Below are 15,685 nucleotides of genomic sequence, written 5' to 3' on the forward strand. Positions count from 1 at the left end.
AAGCAGACAAACATAACCACATAATTGATTCATGCTGGGAAATAAATGTCCCATTTGATTCTTATGCTATAAGAAATATGTATCAAAATTTGTTTTTTTTTAATTTGATTGGAATAACAGTGACACTGGATACAGGATGTCCACTCTTCTAGTATCAAACAAGTAAATGCTAGAAACATGGAAAATAAGTTCTTGCTTCAAAAAGTTATAGAAGCTAACATGCTTACTGCTACATAATTTCTTGAATAACATTAGACGTGCACGTACGTGTACCAGAGTAAGACGGAATGTCATTTTCATTATGCCTCACATTCATAACAAAGGAGAAAAGATATTATTAAAAAGATATTTGTAGATAACAAAGAGTAAATTATATAAAATCATAATCTAGTATATCATCTGATAAACCAATGTACATTCTCAAATTAAAATAATTTGTCAGCTGTGTTATAATCATGAATATACATGTATTCTCAATAAAACTAACAATAAATACTAAACGAAAAGTCTATTCCTTTTAAAAAGTATGTCTTTAATATGAAAAATCAAAATTCTGTGAGATTCTGTAATGATGTATATGTTTTACCATCTAATTTATTACATGCTTTAATTTCTGTAACATAAATAAGAAAAAGTTACTTCACTGCTTGTGGGTAGCTATCTCTAATGCTCTTTAACATTCTCAGGTAACCATAAATTTTAAAATATTCTAAAGACAAAACGATTTTAACAATTATCTTCAACAAAATATAATATATTATATAGATACATGGTGAGAGTCAACAATCCCTCCTGTCTAGCAATTCTACAATATTATGGCTTAATAAACCAGAAGTCTCTGTCGAGACTGTAGCTCTACTGGTATGTACTTATCAAAAACCATTGCACTATTTCATGTATCTTTGTGTAGTCTACTTGTGTGCCAACTTATTTTGAAATCAAACCAGAACTTTAGAAGGAGTAGCGTTTTTAAGGAATTTCACAGAAAATTCTATTTTTAGTAACCATGGTAACACCGTTCATCGAATTCAGAAACCGATGCACTATTCTATGTATCTTAGGGTAGTCTACTTGTGTGCCAAGTTATACTGAAATCAGACCAAAACTGTAGAAGGAGTAGCGTTTTTAAAGAATTTCACAGAAAATTCTATTTTTAGTAACCATGGCAACATCGTTCATCGAAATTAAAAACCGATGCACTATTCTATGTATTTTAGTGTAGTCTACTTGTGTGCCAAGTTATATTGAAATCAGACCAAAACTGTAGAAGAAGTAGCGTTTTTAAGGAATTTCACAGAAAATTCTATTTTTAGTAACCATGGCAACATCGTTCATTGAAATTAAAAACCGATGCACTATTCTATGTATCTTAGTGTAGTCTACTTGTGTGCCAAGTTATATTGAAATCAAACTAGAACTGTAGAAGGAGTAGCGTTTTTAAGGAATTTCACAGAAAATTCTATTTATAGTAACCATGGCAACACCGTTCGTCTAAATTAAAAACCGATGCACTATTCTATGTATCTTAGTGTAGTCTACTTGTGTGCCAAGTTATATTGAAATCAGACCAAAACTGCAGAAGGAGTAGCGTTTTAAAGGAATTTCACAGAAAATTCTATTTTTAGTAACCATGGCAACACCGTTCATCGAAATCAAAAACCGATGCACTATTCTATGTATCTTAGTGTAGTATACTTGTGTGCCAAAGTATATTGAAATCAGACCAAAACTGTGGAAGGAGTAGCGTTTTAAAGGAATTTCACAGAAAATTCTATTTTTAGTAACCATGGTAACACCGTTCATCGAATTCAGAAACCGATGCACTATTCTATGTATCTTAGGGTAGTCTACTTGTGTGCCAAGTTATACTGAAATCAGACCAAAACTGTAGAAGGAGTAGCGTTTTTAAAGAATTTCACAGAAAATTCTATTTTTAGTAACCATGGCAACACCGTTCATCGAAATCAAAAACCGATGCACTATTCTATGTATCTTAGTGTAGTCTACTTGTGTGCCAAAGTATATTGAAATCAGACCAAAACTGTGGAAGGAGTAGCGTTTTAAAGGAATTTCACAGAAAATTCTATTTTTAGTAACCATGGCAACACCGTTCATTGAAATTAAAAACCCATGCACTATTCTATGTATCTTAGTGTAGTCTACTTGTGTGCCAAGTTATATTGAAATCAGACTAAAATTGTAGGAGGAGTAGCGTTTTGAAAAATTGTTTACAGACAGACGGACAGACAGACGGACAGACAGACAGACAGACAGACAGACGGACGGACGCCGGACGCATTACTATCGCATAAGCTCTTCTGGTCTCTGACCAGTAGAGCTAAAAATGGGCAAAGATCCCAAATGTAACACATAAATAATATTATAACCAGTATGTCAACAACACTCTAGGGGGACGACTTGTATATGTTATATATATCTAGGTTAAGTGTTCACGTTGGTCTGGGTGTAAAACCAAACTTTTCTGGCTGGTAGAAATGAGTTATAATGCACTGGACAATGTCATCTAATTCTTTCTGAGCTTGTTGTCTATCCATTCTGGAAAAAAAAGAAATTTGTTTAATTTTTTTCTCATATTTTTATTCCTCTTTCAGTAAAACATCAATCCTGATATTTGTATGTACATCTTGATCATCAGTCATATTCCACTGAAACAGCTTCAGTTTTCATCTTTCTTTGGATCTGACTCTGCATTGTCACAGTCCTTAATTGATTTCTGTTACATGTTTTAGACCTAGCTATTATTGATCCCTTACCTGGGATCTGATTGCTCTGTACCTACCCTTACTTGGGATCTGATTGCTCTGTACCTACCCTTACCTGGGATCTGATTGCTCTGTACCTACCCTTACCTGGGATCTGATTGCTCTCTACATTCCCTTACCTGTGATAAATTGCTCTGTACCTGCCCTTTTTTTAAGATCAGATTGTTTGTTGCTTACCCTTGTTTGGGATCTGGTTTAACCTCTGTGTAGTATTTAATTTTTGGTTCCGTTCCACTGGTTCTTAATGTGGCAACACATCCATTCTCAAAAGTGAAGGTGATCATCTGACTAGATTTACTGACAGGCAAAACCTAAATATCAATGATTAGAGGATTTATAATTAAGATAAAGCATTGAAATGTTCACACTGAATCTCTTTTTGATCAAAGTATTTTCATAAATATATAGTATATTTTCAAAAAAATCCTTTTTATACTTTAATTATGTTCATAATGTATTTAAACCTGTTGAAATCTATTTTCCACTTACTGGTTTGGAGTCGGGTTTACTGTTATCGTAACCCACAGTTAAGTCTCGAATGTATTTGATTTTGTAAGGGCCACAGGACTCGGGATACTGTTAAAAGTCAATATCAAAATAGAAAGGTAAACTTCATAAAAATCCACAGACATAATCTAACAAATCATGCATACATATAAAAGCTTACCTTTCCTGTGTTGTTATAGTTTCTAATTTCCTCGAACATTTGTTTGATCTTATCAGCTTCATGACAAATAAAATAGGAGTTGTTAGAGAGGTGGTAACCATACCTGAATTATAAACAAAGAATACTATTAATCTTACTATTGTATGCTTATAGAGAATGTACATGAACATGTATCTTACAGTGAGTAACTTACGTTTTATATATTTCGTCCAGCTTCCTATGCAGTGTGTTGTTGTTGTTATACAGATAAGTGGCCATTTCTGACATTACCATGGCTGCTGAGATTCCGTCCTTGTCGAGGACATTAGTACCACACATAAACCCTGTAACACAAGTAATGTTTAAAAATGTTCAGCAATACATTTAATCAAGTCAATATGGTGTCTTAAAAGATAATTTCATCAACAGATCAATACATGTAATGTCATATAAAAAACTTTCAAAGAATTAATTATTTTCTTACCAATAGCTTCTTCAAAAGCAAATAAGACCTTTTTGCCCTGTTTAAGTAAGTCAGTTGAAAGATTTCCCATCCATTTGAAACCAGTCAAAGTTTCCTATAAAAGTAATTTTCTTCCTTTTATATTTTGCATTTTTACAATGTTAACCAAAAAACAACCATGACTGAAAATAGGTGGATTTAAAAATAAAGTAATTCAATGTACTTTTTAAAATTTTCTTGTTGATACAGAAAACTGAGAGCTTGTAGATTTTTTTAAAAATAATTAATAACCATGCTGATGTGATTCTAGAAGCAGGGATTATCTCGTCTGGATTTGAAATAGACTGCAGATGGATAGATACTGTACAAAGGGTGATAGAAAAGCTTAACTGAGCTTTCAGCTCAGATGAACTATAAAGTGATCAAAAAACTTAAAACTACAGTGTTTATCGGTACCATTCCTTATTAGCTAACATTCAAAACTTGAATGAACATACAAAATCTCCCACAGAATATTTTAGTAAATTTGGTAATGGTGAATTTTTTAATAATTGATCCAGTAAATACAGTACATATGCAGTGTCTACAAGATTATTAATTATCTGCCTTTCCATATGATGTATTAGAATAAAAACAATATACCTCGCTGCAGAACTGTAGCTCCCCGCAAAAATATATATTGACAGACCGGAGAGCTACAGTGCCATCCATTGTAAAAACTGTCAATTTATTGCGCAGAAATAAGGGGGCTTGGTTCTGGATTATTTCTTCCAAATTCTTTAAACCCTCAATTGCAACAAAGCTAGATTTCAAAAAATTCCTTACTATTCTACTAAGTATACTCTCGTAGTTGACATATGCATGAAGCACACTGGACCAAATTATCTTGCAAACCAAAATGGCAGCATAAGTAGATGAAATTTTCTATGATTTCAATTTCAGGAATAGGTGGGCTATCGACAACAATTATAAGGAATGATTTGTTGTGGAAACAGTGAAAGAATAATTATGTTAGGAACGCACAGTTAGTAATATTTTGAAATGACTCTTTTAGAAATATTTAAGAATAAATAGAGAAACAGCACACTTTTTTGTTTGCAATAAATATACAGTTTTTACAATGGGTGGAACTGTAGCTCTCCAGTCTGTCAATATTTTTCAGGGAGCTAAAGTTCTGCAGCTACAATATACCCTAACTTTCTTGAGAAATGTTGATATACTGTAGAAGTACTTTTTTCCGCGTGGTATTAATTTACGCTATGTACGCAGTCACAAATTTTCTGCGGAAATTTGTCCAAGCATACTTAATATAAATGTAAGGCAAATAGTGACAGTCTAGGAAATCCGCGTAATTTTCTACTTGTAGATTATACAGAAATTGAGATTCCGCAGAATTATGACCCTGTGGAAAAAAGTACGTCTACAGTAATTACCTCAAAGTTGAATCCCTCTCTATTTCCAATTGTTTGCAGAATCTTTGAAGATACAGTACTGGCTAACATATACAAGTCACTCACTGAAATAAATGATCTGTACTTCTTAATTCAAATGAAACAAAATTATTTTCCTTCTTCATTCTGTTAGGTTAAAATTGTTGAGTGAGCAGCATTCACAAGGTAAGAGTAATTGATATTACCTGGGTATTCAGGGTACCTCTGTACAAAGGAAAACCAGCTCCACCAGCCTAGGAGAGCACCTGTTTCATTCCCTGAGAAGATGTGCCAGTTTCCACTGTGAGAAATAAAACCTCAATATTACATTACAGCATCAAGATATCACCTTGACACCTGTTAGAAGACTCTACACAAAAATACCAACAAGAGGCCAACGGGCCTTATAGGTCACCTGAGTATCATGTAACAACTTTCCTACAATTGAATTGCTTCGTGTTTTAAACCAGAGGCCATGAAATTCGCAATTTTGAAAGAGGCACCATTGCTTATCATAACTATACACTTAGCTTGCTTACTTTGGTTACTTTATACCCAGAGGTAGATCAGAGTAACAAAGAGAAAATGCATTTCCACTTTATAACCAGCTGTGCACCCCACCCCACAGGAACCACGACCCTGGGGGTACATATTTCAAAATTCTGGAAATTTTATCATAAATTTTATTTCATCATAAATGGTTGATTAACACCAAAGAGCAGATTTCAAGGCATTAATTTATTTTCAGACTATGTAACCCCTCCCCTCCCCACCCCAATTACCCCTGACTCAGGGGCCATGAAATTAACTATTTTGGAAGAGGGACCTTTCATCATCATTAATATGTACTTAAATCATTGGCATCATACCAAGAAGGAAAGGAAAAGATTTTCAAAGAATTCATGCATTTTCACAATATAATCATAAAAGGCCCGCCCTAACACCTAAACGCCTGATCCAGGGGCCCTGAAATTCACAATTTTGGAAGAGGCAGCCTTCCTCATCATAACTATATACATAATTCACTGGTTTAATACCAAGGAGCAGAGTAGATGATTTTCAAAGAATTAATGCATTTTCATTATATAATTAGAAGAGCCCCGCCTAAACACCAGAGCCCCTGATCCTGAAGCCATGAAATTCACAATTTTGGAAGAGGCAGCCTTATTCAACATAACTATGTACTTGGTTACTTTATTTAATACCCAGGAGCAGAGAAGAAGATTTTTAATGAATTAATGTATTTTCACTGTATAATCAGTAGATTCAACATAACTAAGTACTTATTTTATTTATTACATACCTAGGAGAAGAGAAGAAGATTTTCAAAGAAATAATGTTTTTTCACTATATAATTTATATAGCCCCACCCTAGCACCTAAGAACCCCTGACCCTGGGGCCCTGAAATTCACAATTTTGGAAGAGACAGCCTTATTCAACATAACTATGTATTTAGTTAATTTATCTAATACCCAGGAGCAGAGAAGCAGATTTTCAAAGAAATAATGCATTTTCACTATGTAATTTATGAAGCCCTGCCCTAGCACTAGAACCCCTGACCCTGGGGCCAAGAATTTCATAAATTTGGTAGAGGACTCAATGCTCATTATATAATTCAGGGTTCGACACTAATGCTAGCCCGCTGGCTCGGGACAACTGAATATTGAGGTTGGGCTACCAAACATGTCTTTAAACTTGCCCTGCAGGGCTACAGTAAATTTTACCAATTACTCACTAAGAGCAAGAAAAATAATTATGATTTACACACAATATACCTGATAATTGTTAAATTTATTTTCAAATATGTTTATAATCATCAAAATTATTATTTTTGTAAGTCAAAATGTTAACTTTAAAGGTGATTCGAAATACCATAAATGATTATAAATATGGAATTTTTTGAAAAGAAAAAATGTCTTAGGTACAATCATGGAGTGACATATAATTTTTACCAAAAACACAGCCAGAATGCAGGATTTCCCATCGCTATTTTCAAAATTTCAAAATTTCACTTACCCCCCCCCCCCCTCATCGTTTCGCGACTTAGCCACCAGCCTCCGGCTACTGGACAACTAATACATGAACAGGGCTAGTAGAAATTAGAAAGGGCTAGCCCTGCTGACAACTATGGTTTCAAAGTTAGTGTCGATCCCTGACATTCATACCAACAGTTTGACTGCTTGATGTCCAGGAGTAAAGAATATTTTTAAAGACTGCATTAATTTTAGTGGTTTTGGCCCCATCCTTCAGGCCCCAGGGGGTAAGGACTATGAAATTCAAAATTTTTGTTCCCCTTCACTCATGCTTTATGCCAAAATTGGTTGAAATTGGTTGAGTGGTTGTAGAGAAGAAGCTGAAAATGTTCAAATGTTAACACAAAACACACAAAATGCACGATGACCGACGAAAACAGATACATGTAGCAATAGGTCATCTGAGTTTACTCAGGTGACCTAAAAATCTATCTACAGAGACAAAACTTTTCATATTACACTTCAGACATTCATAGATGAATATGCATAAATAAGTAATGGGTAGATGATAGAGGATACATTTATGAAATAGAGTTTAGTACTTTACTTCATGAATGAAGACAATACACTACATACTCTGGAAGTTTCTCTGCTACAGCCAGCCGGTCAGCATCAGGGTCATTGGCCAGAATCACCGAACTGTTGTTTTGGTCAGCTGTTTTCATTGCAATCAGCTAAGGGAACATATCAAAACAAAGATTTATTGATATAGATCATCTATAAAGTAGAGTGTCCGTGAAATCAGATAATTCTTCCTTGCATGCATTAACTGTTAATTTCATCATTTACATTTCTGTCATATTTAGATATCTAATGTAAGTCTGTGACATGTACTCACCAATGCCCCTTCTCCCTCTTCAGGATTGGGGTACTTCACTGTGGGGAACTCAGGATCTGGTGTAATCTGGGGGGAAAATTTCAAAAACAGCTTTAGGTAAATAACTTCAAAAAGAAATTTATACCTCAATATGATAATTCCCTTTTCTGCTTAAATGTTAAGCCTATACCAGTATTATGTTAAGTTTGATGATGAACTCACTAGGAAGTCTGACAATCTCGATACTTAAGGTCACATACCTGCTCTTGTGCTGCCACTGGTTCCTTAAATCCAAAGCTTTGACACGCTCTCTTGAAATATTCATACCCTACACCATGCATAGCAGTGTAAGTGAAATTTATTGGGCTACATTGGTTTTTCTCTCTATCAACAATAAAAACAGAACACTTTCAAAAACTCAAATCATTGATATTATGAGTGGACAATTATATACTGTATGTAATCTTCCTTTTCCTGGACTGTGTATACCATAGTTAATTTCAGCATTTCTGTTTTTTAAAGTAGTAAATAATTGTCTGAGTATATTAAACATGTTAAAAGAGATTTCATTTTTTTTTTCAAGTATAAAATATTGAAATAATACTACCCCAGTACAAGTTTTTACACAATCCCTTAAACAATATACAGATTTGACGCCTGATTCTAAATCTTGACTGTGCTCTTCTGAGGCTTCCTCAGCTCAATCACATTCTCAGAAGTAAAATCAATTGACCTTCCAAACTGTGCAAGAAATTTGTTACAACTAATTCTAACCAATTTTGTTAACCTATTTTGTTTAGCACACTTGCATTTTCCTCAAACCTCAGTCATATAGTCATGGAGAAAATGTGAAAAAGGATAATTACAGGCAATAGGTCAGAATAGCTCTTTCGTTCCAGTGAACTACTGTTGCTTTACAGATTCAACAAAAATAAGGAATGCGTATGATTCCACACACAAATCTTACTGGAAGTAACACAAGGTACACAGATCCCTGTTGTAAGCATCCAATATGGTGGCCAATGGATCCTTACACAGAGGGGAGGATCTAACAGAGGTGTAATCCCATGAAGAGTCCAGGATCGCCAGGTTCTGTTGAATGGACTCAGCTATCCCTTTGTCAATCGGTGAAATAATCTGATCAAAATTAATAAAGCATACATGTACACTGTATAGTGCTTTTCTCTTAATGTTAAAATGTACAAAATACATATAAAATTGCAAAACTAAGATATTATGAGTAGCTCTAGTATGAAATTGTTCCACAAATAATTAATATAAATGTTGATGTCCTGACCTGAGCACCATTTCCCCAGTAGACTTTATATCCGTTGTCATCCTTGGGGTTGTGTGAGGCCGTCACCATAATGCCACACTCAGTCTTATAGTGGAGTACAGAGTACGGCTAAATAAAGTATACAAACAAGATGTAAAACATAATGGTGTTTGTGAAACTTCCCTCCCCCTTTTGTGGCAACCCAACCAAATATAAAGTGATGCACATTGAAGTGGTGATATTTTTCATGTGAATGGAACATTTGGGTCTTTCTTATTGAAAAAGATTGTTATATATAAATGACACTTCTGTTTCTTTAGAAATTAGGAAGCAAAAGGTGTTGCAATGTTTAAGACACTCAACCCTCTGGGACTAACTCTGGGCTTGGACAGAGAGATGTAGTATTAGATGGACTTATCACATAGGGAGTTGGACAGATGGATGTAGTGTTAGATGGACTTATCACATAGGGAGTTGGACAGACAGCTGAGAAGAGGTAGACAGGAATTTCATCATTAATCAGAACTGTTGCAGCTAGAGATGCAAATCTATGAAAAAAAATAAATAGTTACATTAACTCAGATTTCAGTATTGTCTATTTTGTTATGCATGATTATGCATGACCTTTTTTTAAGCTTCAAATTGAAAAATAGTACTTCCTTACACACTATAAATTGTGAACCAAATACAAAGAAATAATGATCATTTTGATATTATGATTCTCAAGATTTTAAAGTAATGCTTGTCATTTACATGTAAGTGTAATTAGATTGTCAAACTTGAATCTAATTGAATTGTAATTAAGCTCTATACAATGTTTTGTACAATGTCACTCTGACCTTTGGCTGTTGTGTCTTCCATCGTATCCAATGACAACACCATTTTTCTTTACATTTGGGCAAGTCTTGAGTAAATATTTACTTAGGCCCTGCAGAATAAAAACAGTCACTATATTTGCCTGAAATACTGTATACGAGCAAAAATTTTACCACATTTATACAAAGCTCTCTCTGGGTGAAATTTCATAACTTTGGCCTGTGCAAAACTGTGAGAAAGGGTTAAAATAAGATAGGACATAATCAACCATGTACAATACTGTCTCAATCCTGTCACAAGTCAAGCAGTACATATAATTATGTCTCTGGGGCTATCACTTTCTGTGTCTTCAGGTAGTATCAATGACCTGCACTGGGTCCTTTATATTCACATATTGACTTACACATAAATCCATCACTGAATTTACAATGGTAAATGCATTACTGAAAATAATACATAATGACTGTGTGACAGACATATTAAACAACTAACCTGTGAGGTTTGTATGATTGTCACATCATTCATCTGAGAAAATCCCGTTCCCATGCGTGCTCTTAAACCTGCAACATGACAAACAAGTCCACATTGCTCATATAAGTCACCAATCTGTACCTGGCTTATATCTCTGGATGTCCATATATCAGACACATGCATTTTCACAAAAACTTAATTCCCAAAATTATTTGTCTCCAAAGCAATGTTTTTAAAAATCTTAATCCACCTTACATGAGGATGCATGATATTCAAAGGTTTACATGGGACCCGTCTTTTTAGAGACTTTCTATACATCCATATAAAATTTTGACCCACCTAGCCCTATGGGACATGATTTGAATTTTCAATTTACACTCAATACAAAATTTTTTTATAGTCCTGATAAGTTTTGTGCTCTGTAGTAGACTATACGGTATGAAAAACCTTGCCATATACTATTTTCTGTTTCTAATTAAACTCTCTTGGAAAGAGAGTGTGTGTGTGCAACTTTTAACTTGTACACATTCTAACCAGGCAACTTCACTCTTATCTCTAAAAACTGATTGAAACTGACCAAATAGTTTTGGAAAGAAGTGAAAGTGTGAAATGCTTAGAGATGATACATGTAAATGTTACACCACAAAGAGACTTGCAGTGGAATTTTTTATATGAACTACTGTATACAGGGATATTTTCGCCTCGCTTAATTTTTTCCCTTTTAATCTTGCAAACAATTTTGCCCCGTCTTAAATTCATACAATCACGTTGCTTAAGAAGTTAAACTGGAATTCTTTGAATTCACCCTGTTTTAAATTTGCCCAACCAAGGTTAGGGCAAAAGGGGCCAAAATAAAACGGGGGTGGAAATTTCCCTGTATACACTATACAGTAATCTCATTTAAATTTTGTAACATTTTTTTTGGAGCAAATGAAAATTTTACTTCAAATTTCATTTGAAAAATACATATCAAGATACTTTTCCTACCATCACACCTGACTTTTACAAAATCAAAACTGACCTGCAGTTCCAAATTCCATTCTCTGTAATAATAACTTTCTAAGTCCTTTTACATCTCCACTGTCAGCTAGCTGCTGCATCTCTGCTCTGGTGTTTTCATTCTAAAATAATAAAAAGTTTTCTCTCCATCCTTTGTATAATCAAATGCACTGAATACATTTTCTTATAAATTACTGAGGAAAACATACTCTGGCACTGTTAACTAACAAACTAAAAATTAAGTTTGACTTATGTCAGGAGCATAATTATGTGTGAATTTGCTTTGTTCAGTCACTATGTAAAATTCAAAGCTGTTTGGTTTAATTAAATCCTGGTCTTGCAGTTACATTCCACTATGCAGCTGCAGAAACTGTAGTATAATAGATATTTTATTCTTGTCCAGTGCTGAAAAGTAATGAAATATGCCACCAACCATGCACAGGAAATCATGCACCATAAATTGTAATGTACAACATTTGCTTTATGGTCCCTGTAGCATTAAGGTCAAAGTCTAAAATAAAAAAATATATAAAACCATAACGCTACAGTTCCTGCAGCTAGCCACAATGCAACATTGAATAACTTTTCCCGGTCTCAAAGAACTTTCAACCAATGCATTCCAGAAAGGCAGTTGATATAAAATGGGTGAGAGTAACAGAACCTCTAATCAAATTGAAAAGAATGCCAACATACCCGATCTAATTTCAGCCATTCCTGTAATTTACCGTCTACTTCATCATCACCTGTTGTCCTTCCTGCCATGATGGATGATTATTAAGAGCTGTAAAAAAAATAGTGACATGTATTCTACTTTTAACATGTATCCAGGGCTCTTGATCATCTATAATATTTGGGCTGTTCAAGGGTCCCATATCAAAAAAGTTACCTATTTTTCCAATTGATAGTGTTAATTTTTCCAATTAGCCATTACTCCCAAAGAAGTAAGGAAAAATATAGTTAGATATTTAACTTGCTTTTCATACCTCCCTAGGCCTGCATTGCAATTTTTTACAACAACATGTATGTTGTTAGGCGGTATGACCAGATTCTTTACTTTCCAAATCTGGTCATGACCAGATCTTCACATGTATTTTTTAGAGAATGAGATGGGTTCTGTATCGTAGATACAAATTTGGGGGTGGATACGAGTGCACAGCACAAGTCTCCACCCCCAAATTTGTATCTATGATACAGAACCTGTCGAGTTCTCTAAATGATCTGTGACACGATCAATCAAAAAATAGCTCCGCCCACTTTATAACTTTGCAGCATCCAAACTTCCGCCAGAGTTCTGTAGATGAGGCCCCGACGGGGAGTACGCATCCGCAGTATATATATTTCCACAGAAAACGTAAATTTCGGTCAGATTAGTTTTGACAATTTAATGGGGTTGACGTAATCGAGTGATAGTCAATCTTAATGGATAAATTGGAGGATTCAACCGTCATTGTTGTGATCTATTGTAGATAGAGATTTATCATAATTTATTTCAGGGGTCTTACAATCCCGGTTTAACTAGATTAACTAAAACAGGATTTACAGAAAATTCGACGATGGACTTTGATGTCACGGATTTTATTTTCAATTTGAATTGCGGCATTGAAAATGAAATGAAAGAGATGTGTGGCTGTCGTCAGCGAGAAGGATTTTAAAAAATAAAAACACAAAAATGGACTTGAATGATTTTGCATGAGGAGAGTGGATGTTTTCTGTTATTGCGAATTTTCCGTTTCCTTTGGATCAAAATTACGTGTAGATTCTGTGTGGAATAAGTTTTTAAAAAGTGATTAGAAATTTTGACATTTTACATTCTCAGGAAAATACTGGGTATTTCTCCAAAATTATAATAGGAAAACATCAGCATTTACTATTTGTACGTGTGTTTGCTAAATTGAATCAGATCTATTTTTAGACCGTGCTGTATTTTAGATACAGAATAGTTGGCAGATACAATACTGTATACAGGGCTAATCACAGGGGCTTGTCACGAAATATTTATCTTCTTTTAATAAAGTTACCCCTACGTATTATTTAGAGAACTCGACGGGTTCTGTATCGTAGATACAAATTTGGGGGTGGAGACGAGTGCTTTGCACGAGTCTCCACCCCCAAATTTGTATCTACGATACAGAACCTGTCGAGTTCTCTAAATGATTTGTGACACGATCAATCAAAAATAGCTCCGCCCACTTTATAACTTTGCAGCATCCATAACTTCCGCCAGAGTTCTGTAGACGAGGCCCCGACGGGGAGTACGCATCCGCAGTATATATATTTCCACGGAAAACGTAAAATTCGGTCAGATTAGTTTTGACAATTTAACGGGGTAGACGTAATCGAGTGATAGTCAGTCTTTATGGATAAGGTGGAGGATTTAACCGTCATTGTCAGTGATTGTTGTGATCTATTGTAGATGGAGATTGATCATAAAATATTTCAGGGGTCTTAAAATCCGGTTTAACTAGATTTACAAAAACAGGATTTACAGAAAATTCTTCGATGGACTTTGATGTCACGGATTTTTATTTTCTAATTGAATTGCAACATTTAAAACAAAGTGAAAGAGATCTGTGGCTGTCGTCAGCGAGAAGGATTTTAAAAAATAAAAACGCGGAAAAATGGACTTGAATGATTTTGCAAGAGGAGAGTGGATGTTTTCCGTTATTGCGAATTTTCCGTTTCTTTTGGATCGAAATTACGTGTAGAGGATGTTTTCCGTTATTGCGAATGTTCCTGTTAGTTTAGATCGAAATAACGTATAGATTCTGTGTGGAATAAGTTTTTAAAAAGTGATTGAGAAAGTTTGACATTTCACTTTCTCAGGAAAATATATACCGGGTATTTCTCCAAATTTTATTATAGGAAAACTTCAGCATTTACTATTTGTATGTGCTTTTGCTAAATTGAATCAGATTTATTTTTAGACCGTGCTGTATTTTAGATACAGAATAGTTGGCAAATACAATGCTGTATACAGGGCTAATACAGAACGGAAAGTAGCTCCGCCCACCATAGTCCCGTTCTGTATTGCTAATACAGAACAGTAAACTTCAAAGAAAAACACCGCTATCGTGTCAAAATATAAAAATACATAGTAGGGGTAACTTTATTAAAAGAAGATAAATATTTCGTGACAAGCCCCTGTGGGTGGCCTACCGACTGATTAACGTTAATAATGAGATAACAATCAGCAATGCAATAAAGAAAACATTCACGCTATGATATACCCTTACATTATCCTCTGAAGGTCGGTGGCAGGTGGTAATTAATGTAGGAAATCAAGGTCAGCCTCAGTGTAGCCCAAACAACACAACTCCACAAAGTTATCAATATCAACATTGGATATTCATTATGTCAACTAAATAACTAAACCCATCACGTTACTTTAGTTTTTTCCGGATTATTTTCAAGAAATTCATACTTGTGTAAAAAGATGGGTGGAAAAGGCGGACGAAGTGCCTATAGTGCGAAAGTTGGGAAGTGAAAAATTTAATCTCGATTATATCCAAATTTTAATTGATATTTCATCTAATATTAAAGTATACTTAATGTAAAATCTCTACAATTTACAAAAATCTCACCAAGACTGAAAAAAGCACACACACACTAAAAAGAACAAAAACGCTCATTTTTTTTTCATTTTTTAACAAATATTTTCAATATGAGTGGGTCTTCCCTCCATTTTTTAAGAATGATAATCCTAGCAGTTTGCAATAAAATATACCTTTAAGTTTATGGTTTACAAAAACATGGAGCGAAGACCCACTATACCTTAAAAGTACACTTTTATGACAAAACATTCGCATCTTTCCGAAAAATTCTTCAAGTCCATGTAGTCAAGGGTCATATAAAAACATGATTTAAATGCCCAAAATCATCATGATACGTCTGATTTTTTATTGCTAGGGTTCGAATCCCACGAATATAATCTTATATTTTTTTAAAAGAAA

At 34.4% G+C, this 15,685-nt stretch overlaps 1 protein-coding gene across 1 annotated transcript; it reads right to left on the reverse strand.

Moving 5' to 3' along the window:
- Nucleotides 1-1,976: 1,976 nt before the first annotated feature.
- Nucleotides 1,977-15,061, reverse strand: LOC134233920 (phosphopentomutase-like). The gene is made up of 19 exons (XM_062715978.1): nucleotides 14,969-15,061; nucleotides 12,429-12,516; nucleotides 11,758-11,857; nucleotides 10,758-10,825; nucleotides 10,289-10,377; nucleotides 9,913-9,997; nucleotides 9,471-9,578; nucleotides 9,141-9,310; nucleotides 8,434-8,557; nucleotides 8,195-8,260; nucleotides 7,933-8,030; nucleotides 5,529-5,623; nucleotides 5,326-5,408; nucleotides 3,914-4,007; nucleotides 3,644-3,773; nucleotides 3,451-3,553; nucleotides 3,273-3,359; nucleotides 2,961-3,094; nucleotides 1,977-2,556 (listed from the first exon to the last, which is right to left on the reverse strand). The coding sequence occupies exons 2-19, from the start codon at nucleotides 12,495-12,497 to the stop codon at nucleotides 2,451-2,453; spliced, it is 1,809 nt and encodes a 602-aa protein (XP_062571962.1). The 5' UTR covers nucleotides 12,498-12,516; nucleotides 14,969-15,061; the 3' UTR covers nucleotides 1,977-2,450.
- Nucleotides 15,062-15,685: the final 624 nt, after the last annotated feature.

Source organism: Saccostrea cucullata, unplaced genomic scaffold, assembly GCF_032062105.1.
Source record: "Saccostrea cucullata isolate Sc308-1 unplaced genomic scaffold, CSIRO_AGI_Scuc_v1 ctg226, whole genome shotgun sequence".
In the NCBI taxonomy this organism is placed as follows: Eukaryota; Metazoa; Mollusca; class Bivalvia; order Ostreida; family Ostreidae; genus Saccostrea; species Saccostrea cuccullata.